The sequence below is a fragment of the Pantherophis guttatus genome, chromosome 2, assembly GCF_059756535.1.
Source record: "Pantherophis guttatus breed Tessera chromosome 2, ASM5975653v1, whole genome shotgun sequence".
NCBI classification, from domain to species: domain Eukaryota; kingdom Metazoa; phylum Chordata; class Lepidosauria; order Squamata; family Colubridae; genus Pantherophis; species Pantherophis guttatus.
In genome coordinates this window covers 268,953,230-268,964,174 of record NC_142064.1, presented here as the reverse complement: position 1 = coordinate 268,964,174, position 10,945 = coordinate 268,953,230, and the positions used below count along the sequence as shown (strand labels likewise).

Sequence of the window (10,945 nt, the reverse complement as noted above, 5' to 3'; positions counted from 1 at the left end):
TTTATTGTTGTAAAGTTGTACACGTTGGTTATACGTGGGTTGCAGGCTGTTTGTTCTTCTCTTGAGGAGATCCACCTACAGATTTTGCCAAAAGATATAAATCGGCACTGTATTGAAAGTACAGGTAGTCCTCGATTTACATCAGTTCATTTAGTGACCATTCAAAGTTTATAACGGTTCTGAAAAAAGTAGCTTACCACCGTTTTTCACACTTATGACCGTTACAGCATGGCCACATGAACAAAATTCAGATGCTTGGCAATTGACTGACTGATGGCTGCAGTGTCCCCTTTTGCGACCTGACAATGGGGAAGCTGGATTCACTTAACAACCGTTTTACTAATTTAACAACTGCAGTGATTTGCTGAACAACTGTGGTTAGAAAGGTTGTAAAAGGTTGTATAATGGGTCAAAATGTCTCCCTTACCAACAGAAACGTTGAACTCAATTGTGGTCCTAAGTCGAGGACTACCTGTTCAAAGGGAGCCCATGACTTGGATGTACAGGTAGTCTTCAATTTAACAAAATGTTTCATTTAGCAACGGAAATTTCGGGTTCAACTTTGGTCGTAGGTGGAGGACTACCTGCATTCTCTAAATTTTGCGCTATGGACTACTGCAATGCACTCTACCTGGGGGTGCCTTTGAAGAGTGTATGGAAAGTTCAACTGATACATAACACAGCAGTGCAGGCTGTGTTACGTGTGTCTCTAGAGGGGCACATTTTGTACCGTGGGTGGTGCAGTGGTTAGAATGCAGTATTGCAGGCTACTTCTGCCGACTGCCAGAGGTTCGATTCTCACCAGCTCAAGATTGACTCAACCTTCCATCCTTCTGAGGTCAGTAAAATGAGGACCCAGATTGTTAGGGGGCAATATGCTGACTCTGTAAACTACTCAGAGTGGTAAAGCATGATTTGAGCGGTATTGTTATGGCCCGTCAGCGGCCTGTGTGGATTGTAGCTGATTCTGACAGCGAGGAGGCTGGTGTGGTGCTGCACCAGCAGCCTGCGCAGCTGGCACTCGAGTCAGACAATGAGGAGGCTGGAGAAGATGTGCTGCCAGAGGCAGGGATTCAGCCAGAACCTCCAGAAGCTCCTTTAAGTGAAGAGGACGAAGAGGAGGAGCCTCTTCTTGATACACGGACGCGCAGAGCTGCCAAAAGGCAGGAGTTGCTCCTCAGGAGGATGTCTCCTTGAAAGTAAGGCTTGGGGCTAATTGGCCACTCCCTTAGCCTATTTAAGGAGGAACGCCGACTGAAGCAATTTGTAGAGAACAACTTTAGTTCATTCTCCTTCGCGTCTGGATTCTCTGCAAATTGCTTCTGGGCTTTCTGCCAACCTTAGTAAGATATTGATTACTTTATCTTTGGTTTCTTGTAGGCTGTTAAGGAAGTTTATTAACAGCCTTTGTTTGGAAAAGACTAAGTAAATTTAAGTTTTGTATAGACTGTGTGTTCTTTGGGGTCTGTAGCTGGGGCAGAACAGGTATATAAGTCTAATAGCTATTGCTATATCTTCAGTGAATCAGTGCAGTGGTAGGAGTTAGTAACAAGGTTGTTAAGTGAATCTGTTTTCCTCATTGACTTTGCTTGTCAGAAAATCACAAAGGGGGAATCCCAAGACACCCCCCCCCCGGGTCACTGCACCCGTCATAAATATGAGCCAGTTGTCAAGCATCTGAATGTAAATCACGTGGGGGGGGGGGGCACTGCAACGGTCATAAGTGTGAAAAATAGTCATAAGTCACTATTTTCAGTGCTGTTACAACTTCGGTCATTAAACGAACTGTTGTAAGTCAAGGACTACCTGTAGTATTTAGATTTATATACCACTCTACAGCACTCTTGAGTAGTTTACAGTGTCAGCCTATTGCTCCCTACAATCTGGGTCTTCATTTTACAGACCTCAGAAAGACGGAAGGCTGAGTCAACCTTGAGTCAGTCAGGATCGAACTCCTGGCAGCGAGCTGAATCAGCCCTGCAATACTGCATTCTAACCACTGCGCCACCAGAGTTCCTTAACGGTTGCTAAGCAACTGGTCATTAAGTGAGGATTATCTGTACTTTGTATTTTTCCACAATATGAGATGTAACCAAACATTTCCTTAGCTCATGTCCTACGTACCTCCGGCACCACTGAGGAGAACCGATTCCCTCGGTAATAACTTTTAATTCCTGCGTTCTGAATCCCCGAATGTATCACGTAACCAGATGGTGGGGCAGGAAGACGGATGTTAAGTAACCACATTCTAACTCAGTTGGAAAAAGGAAGCGGGAAGTTAGGACAGCCATTAAAAAAAAAAAAAGATTGTAGGAAAGAAATGATCCGATTCAGACCAAAGTTCCTCTCTTGTTTCCCTTCAGGTGACGAAAAGAGGCCTTGGATGCAACTGAAGAGCTCCCAAATGGAAGGGGAGACGCTTACCGAATTCTCACAGTGGAACATTCCTGCAACAACAACCGTTCACGAACAAAGTTGCGAGACCCACGTGGAGCTGGGGAAGGTGCCGTTAGACGCAGAGCCCGGAGAAGCTTTAGAAAACTTTATCGCCCTCTGTAGTGAAACCTCTGAACTGCAGTCTATGGCGGACGAACCTTTGGTTTCAGACTATTGTAGGAAATATCACTACAAACCAGGGTTTGCGATGACCTACCCCGGTGAGGAGGACCCCACCGAATGTCCAACGTGGGTGGAAAACTGCCAACAAAAACCGTGTCCGAGAATTCAACCAGGGGAAAAATCTTTCGGATGTCCCGAATGTGGGAAATGCTTCCGGCAGAAAGAACATTTAATGCACCATCAGCAACTGCACGGGGTCGAGATCCCTCACGGGTACCCCGATATTGGGAAAATATTCCAACAAAGAGAACATTTGTTGAGAGGTCTCCGGGCGGGGAAGAGGCTTTATGAATGTCCCGAGTGCGGGAAAAACTTTCCTACCCGGGAAACTTTGATAAGACATGTGAGAATCCACACGGGAGAGAGACCCTTCGAATGCCCTCAGTGCGGCCAGTTCTTCAGACAGCGGGCTCATTTGATACGCCATCAGCGGATCCACACGGGAGAAAGGCCCTACGCGTGTCCCGAGTGCGGGAGAAGTTTCTCTCGGCGCGACAGCTTGATCGACCATCAAAGGAAGCACGTCCACGAGAAACCTTATCAGTGTCCGGAGTGTGGGAAAAGCTTTTGCCACAAAGGGGCTCTGCTGAAGCACCAGCGCGTCCACGTGACGACAATTGTCATCTGAAAACCTCCGCCCCCTGTAAACAAAAACTCAATTGCAACGGTTGTGTTTGTGCTTTGTTCTGATTAAACAAATATTACGTAGACAACACGAGTCTCTGAGGCATTGTTTTAAGAAAATGAAGTATTTTTTTTTAGCATTGTATTTAACTGTATTTTTCAGACTATAAGACACACCAAGATTTCAAAGAGGAAAACAAGAAGAAGAAAAAAGTTTTTGCTTCCACGTGTCTGGTTTTTGCCCAGTAGCACTCTGCAGGCCTCCCAAACCCTCTGCAGGTCCCGTTTTTGCATATAACCTGCCCATTTTTGGCTTCCCAAAGCCCCCCCCCATGCATCCCGTTTTTGCCCTCCCCAGCCCCCAGGAGCACTCTGCAGGCCTCCCAAACCCTCTGCGTGTCCCATTTTTGCGAAAAAGGCCTGTTTTTGGCAAAAATGGGACACACGGGGCGGGGTTTCGGGAAGCCAAAAATGGCTGTATTTGGTCTCTAAGACGCACCAACATTTCTACCCTCTTTTAGGTGGGGGAGTGTGTCTTACACTCTGAAAAGTACAATAAGTTTTGATTGCTTAGGGAAATTGGGCAGTGTGTAACTAATGCAGGCTAGAAGTTTTTTCCGTTCAATTTGATGGTGATCCAGCAAGGGTTGTCCCATGGTTTAGGACCATGATGGCTAACCTTTTTGCTGTCGCGTGCTGTCGCGGGTACGGGTGCCCACATCCATAATTCAATGCGCCCTGCCCTTCCATGAATGCGCACATGACCCTCCTGCTTTTGGCACGCAATGGCACGGTAGGCCCGTTTTTCCCCCTCCCCAGGCTCCAGAGGCTTTCTAGGAGCCTGGGGAGGGCAAAAACAGCCTTCCCCAACTCCCCGGAGGCCTTCAGGAGGCCAGAAACAGCCAGTTTCCCAACTTCCGGTGGGACCAGAAGGCCTGGAAATCAGTTGGCCGGTGCGCGCATGCACGCTGGAGCTGAGCTACGGCAATACTTGCGTGCCCACCAATATGGCTCCGTGTGCCACCTGTGGCACCCGTGCCATAGGTTCGCCATCACAGGTTTAGGACAACCATGATCTGGATGGCTGAGAATCGCCATAGGCCAAGGGTTTCAAACTGCAGGCCCGCAGGCCACATCCGGCCCATGGGGTGCTTAGATCTGGCCCATGGGGCCACCTTGGAAACAGTGAAGGACTGTCTCGCAGTGCCTCTCCCAGCAAAAATAGAGCTCGGGAGGGCCGTACACAGCCATCCGTAGCTCTGTTTTCACTGGCAGAAGGTTGCAGCCGAAAACGGAGCTTGGGAGTCCATTTTCTCTGGCAGAGGGCTTGGGCCACCACAGGCACCCCTGACACGAGTGACGATGAGCTGGCCACGCCCACCCCAGCCCCCCAAGGGGAAACACAACTCTGATGCGGCCCTCGATGAAATCCAAGTTTGATCGCCCCCGCCATAGACCTTCAGCAAGGATTATCATCTCTCAGTGGACTTAAGTAGGAGCTAAGCAGCCACCTGCTGCGGAGGCTTTAATCCGATTCTTACTCTGGATAGCAGGTTGGACTCTCGGCCTAAAAGAGTCCAATCCTTTTCAATCCTCGGATTGTATTTTTTTTTAAAAAAATCTTCACAATCCCTGGGTGCATTACAAGAGTCACTTCCTAGGTTGGGACCAAACGTCCCTAACAGGACTCTGTCAGATGATCCTGAACATTTGAATGTAGTCAGGGGTGGGCTTCAAAATTTTTAGCAAGGGGTTCTCTGCCTGGTTGCTCGGTGGGCGTGGCCATGGTGGGCATGGCCTAGTCAGCCTTCTGCACCGTAGGGGGGGTGGGGGGTGTTTTTGCCCTCCCTGGGCTCTGGAGGCTTTCGTTGAGTCTCCGGGAGGGCGAAAACAGCCTCCCCAGGCTCCGGAGGCCCTCTGTTGGCCAGAAACGGGCCTATTTCCGGCCTTCCTGAACTTCCGGTAGGCCCATTTTTCACACTCCCCGAGTCTCTGTGTGTGCCCTGCGCTTACCTGCATCCAAAACAGGGGACTCCTGGGAGGGGTGGGGCCTGCCAGAAGTGGGATTTGGGGGTTCTCCGAACTGCACAGAATTTTAGCTAGAGGTTCTCCCAAACCCCTACGAACCCCCAGCAGCCCACCCCTGAAAGTAGTCAATTCCTCCACTTAACATAGATTTCAGACTAAAGTCTAAATCCCCCACTGTAAAAATTGCCCAGGGTAGAGATGGGAAAACTACCAAGTATTTGCTTCTGAGAAAAAAGAAAGTTTAGTGATGTGTTAAAAATGAAATCACTTAGGGCCGTGATGGCAAACTTGTGGCACGTGGAGCCATATCAGTGGGCACGCGAGCGTTGCCCTTGTTCAGCTCCAGTGCATGCATTTTCGGGCCTTCCGGGCCCACCGTAAGTCAGGAAACAGGCTGTTCCCGGCCTCCAGAAGGCCTCCGGGGGGTGGGGAAGGGCCGTTTTTCGCCCTCCCCAGGCTCCAGAGGCATTCTAGGAGCCTGGGGAGGGCAAAAACAGCCTTCCCCAAAACCCAGAGGCCCTCTGGAGGCCAGAAACAGCCTGTTTGCTGACTTACGGTGGGACCAGAAGGTCTGTTTTTCGCTCTCCCCAGGCTCCAGAGCCTTTCTAGGAGCATGGGGAAGGCAAAAACGCCCCCCCCCAGACGCCCTCTAAAGGCGAGAAACAGACCGGAAGTCGACAAACGGGCCATTTCGAGTCTCTGGAGGGCCTCCAGGAGGGTGGGGAAGGGCTTTTTCGCCCTCCCCAGGCTCCTAGAAAGGCTCTGGAGCCTGGGGAGGGCGAAAAACATGCCTACCGGGCCATCACCTGTCAAAAGCAGAGGGAGCGCAGGGGGGTTGCATGCCTGCACAGAGGCGTATTGAATTATGGGTGCGAGCCCCCCCCCGCGCTCCCAGTTTTGGCACGCGATGGCAAAATGTTTCGCCATCACTGACTTAGGGGGCCACTGACTTACATGAATCAGGTTCCCCCCTGCCTTAGGCTAGGAAATTATTTTATTTATTAAATTTGTTTGCTGTCTATTTCACCAGGAAATACTGAGTGTCAAGTAAGAATGTTTGCAGAGATTTCCCTCCCCCCAACTCTCGGGATTATTAAATTTAACTGCCACCCATTTGAGCTGACTCAAGGTGGGTTTAAAACGTTTGCAACCCATTTGAAGCTTTTCTAAACCAGCCTAGTGTGTTGCTCATAAAGGAAAGGAAGATTCTTGAGCTTTCAAAGTTGTAAAAAAAAATTTATTGAGTGCACCAAGCTTTCCCAAAATCCGTCACAATTTATACAAGCAAACGGGATTGTGACTCCTACTACTTTGTAATTTGTTTCCCCCGTTGTCATTCAAATCTTAATACCTTTCCAACCTTTTTTTTTTAAAGGAATGCATAAGCTAGTAATCTCACCCAGGAGTAGCTCCCATTAAACCAGGGTCTGCCAACCTTGGCAACTTTTAAGATGGGAGAACTTCAACTCCCAGAATTCCCCAGCCGACTATGTTATGCTGGCTGTGGGATTCTGGGAGTTGGAAGTCCACAGGTTTTAAAAGTTGTCAAGGTTGGGAGACTGTATTAAAGCGACTGAGAATTACCTGGATTAGGAAGGGTTTGACCATCTTCCCACGATCACAAAAAAACAAAGTTTATTCGAACTATTCGGTCATGTATCTTCCTGCTGTCCCTGAATATGTCTTAACTTTGGCCATCAGGCGAAAAGTAGAACCTCCATATAAAGAGGCAGGATACCCGTGCACATTAGCAGCTTCAGGGATAGTAGAAACCGATTGATAGGTTCATGGCTTGTTGGATGGGTTTCCTGGAATCAGTCAGTTGTGAGAAATAGACTGCTGGACTACACAAGGCGCTGGTCCACATTCCCCCAGATTTTTTCCCCCCTCTTAAATCGTCCCATATTACAGACTTTTTCACCCTTTCCCCAGCCTAAATTACAACCCTGAGATTTCCTGACAGTCTCTCTTCCATGTACTAACTAACCAGATCCAACTTGGCTTAGCGTTTCACAATCTGCTTGTTACATTAAACACATTAGAAACCAAAGTTTTTTTAAAAAAATGAGGAAGGCTCTTGATTCTTGTATTACAGTGAGGATAGTTTAAGAAAATTGAAAGGGGCGGGGGAGAAAGATGTCGGGGAGAGCTAAAACAGGAAAATATGGAGAGTTGCAAATCTGAGTTAAACATCCAGTGGAGTAGTGAGGGCTTTTAGCGGCCGTCCTTCTAAATCCCCGTCCTACTCCATCTTGTGCCTTTTGCAATTTCTCTGCTCCTGCCTGGTTGCAGCTGAAACCTTCCCAGCAAGAAAGCTGCACTTTTTAAGAAAGTCTAATTTCAGTGCCCCAAAGTATTTTTTTTTTTTTAAAAAAAAGCAGTTTTCCCTAATCTTTTGCCCCAATATTTGGTTCTCTGCCATTCCTCCTCTGGATTCCTTCACTCTTTCCCTTGCCAACTCAATCCACTCAGTTCTTTTGACTGTTTCTTGACTACGTCCAGGCCATGAGCTGAGCCAATGGCACCGGCCTGGCTGGTTTCCTTGCTCTGATTCAGGCTTTAAGTTACTTGGGAAAAGTCATAAAATTTCTGTGTGGGAGGAGAGCATTTGCACCTGCTAAAAATGGCCGCCGTGCTTGGCAGAAACAACCCAGTGGAGATTAAAATAAAGCTGAAGGAAGAAGTTGGAAGTCCTGTTTCTCCTCAGGCGAGGCTGTTGTACGTAGAAAGATGAAGGGCCGAAGGCCTTTGCTGAAGCTGCAGACGACCTGAAATAGTATTACATCCATAATCCTCCAATGGCCCACTCAACTCCATACTAGGTGAAGCCTGTGAAAATTTTTATTTGGAGTATATATTTACCAAGAGGTGATTTTTTAAGAGTGAGACATGCCTACTTAGTAACACACCTCAGGGAAAGCCTGTCTTAGTTTTAACTAGGCTTCAGGGTATATATAAATGTCAGGACAGAGAGAACCAATCTGAAAAATTAAGTTTTGGCTCAATAGTTAACGTACAATGTCCCTTTCGCCATTCCTTGTGTGGGACATATGAACAATACAATTCCTTCACTTCCAAGTTTCTTACTTTTTTGGGCTCCACTCTTTTCCTTACTTTTGATTAAGTGGGGGTAAAAAAAAAAAAAAACAAAGTTAAAATATTTAACAGTGTATATTTTAGATAGCTTTCCCATCCATACTTGACATGGAATCGTGTGGCATCACTTTAACAGGGAACCTAAGATACAAAACATGAAGAGTCTATTGTGACACAAATGGATTTCTTTAAAAGAAACACCTAGTTGTCTTTTTTAAAAAAAAATACTAAACAATTAGCGTAATTCGCTGCTCGTCAGATGACACTTTGCCTCTACCCAAACCCTTGAAAATGACTCTCCTTCCAAGCCTTTTCTTAAAGTGACTGGGAAGTCAAAGCGAGTTTTGAGAATTCCGCTGTGAGGCTCAGAAAAATCAGACTTTTTGTGGGACGACGTGAATTCTCTTCCCACGAAGGAGTTATAGAACGAGAGGGTTATGCAACACAGGAGACGAAAACCTTGGGGGAAAAAAGGGATGCAATATCTCAAATATTGTTATGCTATTATTGGCTGACAGCCGAGAACGGACAGAACCCACCCACCCCTCCCTTCCCACCCTACAATGTCTCCGGAGAACATTTCTGAGCTTTCCAAATGCTCAAACGAAAATCAACACGACTGATTGTGGGGGGGAGAAGACCTGTAAGAAGACGGTAGAGTCAGCAGCTGCCCCCCCCTACTCCCCAAAAGACAAGTTATTGTTACTGGGTGTTTGATCTGCAGAAATCAAGCAGCGGCAAATGTCTTGTTCAGAAGTTGCTGATCTCTGCGGATCAAACCGTGCTGGCAGGAAGATTGACAAGTCGGCCTTCTCAGCTGCCCGAAGGGAGAGGTTCGTCGGGAGAGAGGTCCCATGTGGTTTTGAAGTGCCGTCTGTCTTCTTTCACGAGCGATGTATACTGTGCAAGCACGTGCGTTAAATCAAACTGGGAACAGAGAGAGAGAGAGAAAGAGAAAAACAGAAAGAGGAGAGAGAGAAATGGAGGAGAGAGAAAGAGAGACAGAGAGAGAAAAAAAGAGAAAGGAGAGAGAGAAAGAGAAGGGAATAAAGCAGCACAATCAGATACAGTTAAGTCTTCGACTTACAACAGTTCATTTAGTGACCGCTCAAAGTTACAACAGCACTGAAAAAAGTGACTTACGACCACTTTTCACACTTACAACCTACGTGATTTCCACACAAATGCTTGACAACTGCTTCATATTTAGGATGCTCGCAGTGTCCCAAGGGCACGTCATCACCTTTTGCTACTTTCTGACAAAGCCAAGTCAATGGGGAAGCCAGATGCGCATTACAGCCGGGTTACTAATTTAACAACTGCAAACGATTCACTTAACAAAAGGCGGGAAGAAAAGTCGTAAAACGGGGCAAAACTCCTAACACACTTCTCCCCCTTAGCAACCTAAATTCTGGGCTCCATTGTGGTCGTAAGTCGAGGGCTTCCTGTACACCTTTGAGGGCCCAGATTAGGTGTTTCCTGAGTAGGTGTACCAATGTTCCAGGCCGTGAACTCCCAAGTAAACTTAGCTTACTGTTAGGATATGGTTTGAGCCTAACTATGTTGTCCAGGCAATATAAGTGCACTGTAACTTTAATCTGTAAATGTATTATGTGACTTTAATGCTGAGTCATGCTGTAATTAGATAATGACTGGTTGTGAGAGTATTTAAGCAAGGTATTGTAACATGTTCAGTTGCTGCTCTGCTATGCTGCCATTGTGTATGAAGATGATGAGATGATGAAGCTGCTATGATAAGCTACCATTGAGAGGAGTTGTTATCTGCTAATCATCGTTGGATGGATCTGCAACCATCGTGGTTTGTGAACCAGAGTGAGTTTGTTATTCTAACCAACTACTGTTTGTTGGGTAAGAAGATTCTGTAACTACTGGATTGATTTACTGGCAAAGACTTGGAATTTGTTTAAAGACTATGAGACTGTTTTTCTACTATAAAGTAAGCTTTTGATAAACCAGTTTGCATATCTCTTATTCATTGCTCTCACCGTTTCCTTGTGCATTTACTCTGCTGGTTGGTAACACAACACTTACTTCTGAGAGAACTGCCCTAGGTGAAATATTAGGGCCACATTTTTTGCCTTAATTCGGAAGACTCTTCAAATAAACATAAAACTGAAGCCAGAAGTTTTTATTAGAATTTTTTTTTTAAAAAAATTGGAAACTTATCATATAGGGCAGTGATGGCTAACCTTTTTGCCGTTGCGTGCCAAAAGCAGGGGGAGCACGGGATGTCATGCACATGCGTGCCCACACCCATAATTCAATGTACCCCCCCACGCATGCACACGCGACCCCCCCCTGCGCTGGCACGGTGGCCCCAGTAGGCCCATTTGTCGCCCTCCCCAGGCTCCAGAGGCTTTCTTGGAGCCTGGGGAGGACGAAAACGGCCTCCCCCCCCGAGGCCCTCTGATGGCCGGAAACGGCATGTTTCCGAAATGGCCCGAAAATCAGGTGGCTGGTGCGCTCTTGTGCGCTGGAGCTAAGATAGGGCAACACTCGCGTGCCCACAGATATGGCTCCACGTGCCACCTGTGGCATGCATGCCATAGGTTCGCCA

General features: G+C 47.1%; 2 protein-coding genes across 6 annotated transcripts in view; one reads left to right on the top strand and one right to left on the bottom strand.

Annotated features, from left to right (window-relative positions):
• The window catches only part of LOC117662571 (zinc finger protein 18-like), a 35,213-nt gene extending 31,881 nt beyond the window's left edge, over nt 1-3,332 (top strand). For all 3 annotated transcript variants that reach the window (XR_015731748.1, XM_060691259.2, XM_060691257.2), the window contains one exon: nt 2,364-3,332. Coding sequence is in view for 1 of the 3 variants with exons in the window: in XM_060691259.2 (XP_060547242.2) it covers nt 2,364-3,247 (884 nt within the window). In the remaining 2 variants the exon portion in view is untranslated. The remainder of the gene's footprint in view (nt 1-2,363) is intronic.
• Nucleotides 3,333-6,486: 3,154 nt separating this feature from the next.
• The window catches only part of LOC117662641 (uncharacterized), a 46,461-nt gene continuing 42,002 nt past the window's right edge, over nt 6,487-10,945 (bottom strand). For all 3 annotated transcript variants that reach the window (XM_034412116.3, XM_087884170.1, XM_087884169.1), the window contains one exon: nt 6,487-9,294. The gene's annotated coding sequence lies outside the window, so the exon portion shown is untranslated. The remainder of the gene's footprint in view (nt 9,295-10,945) is intronic.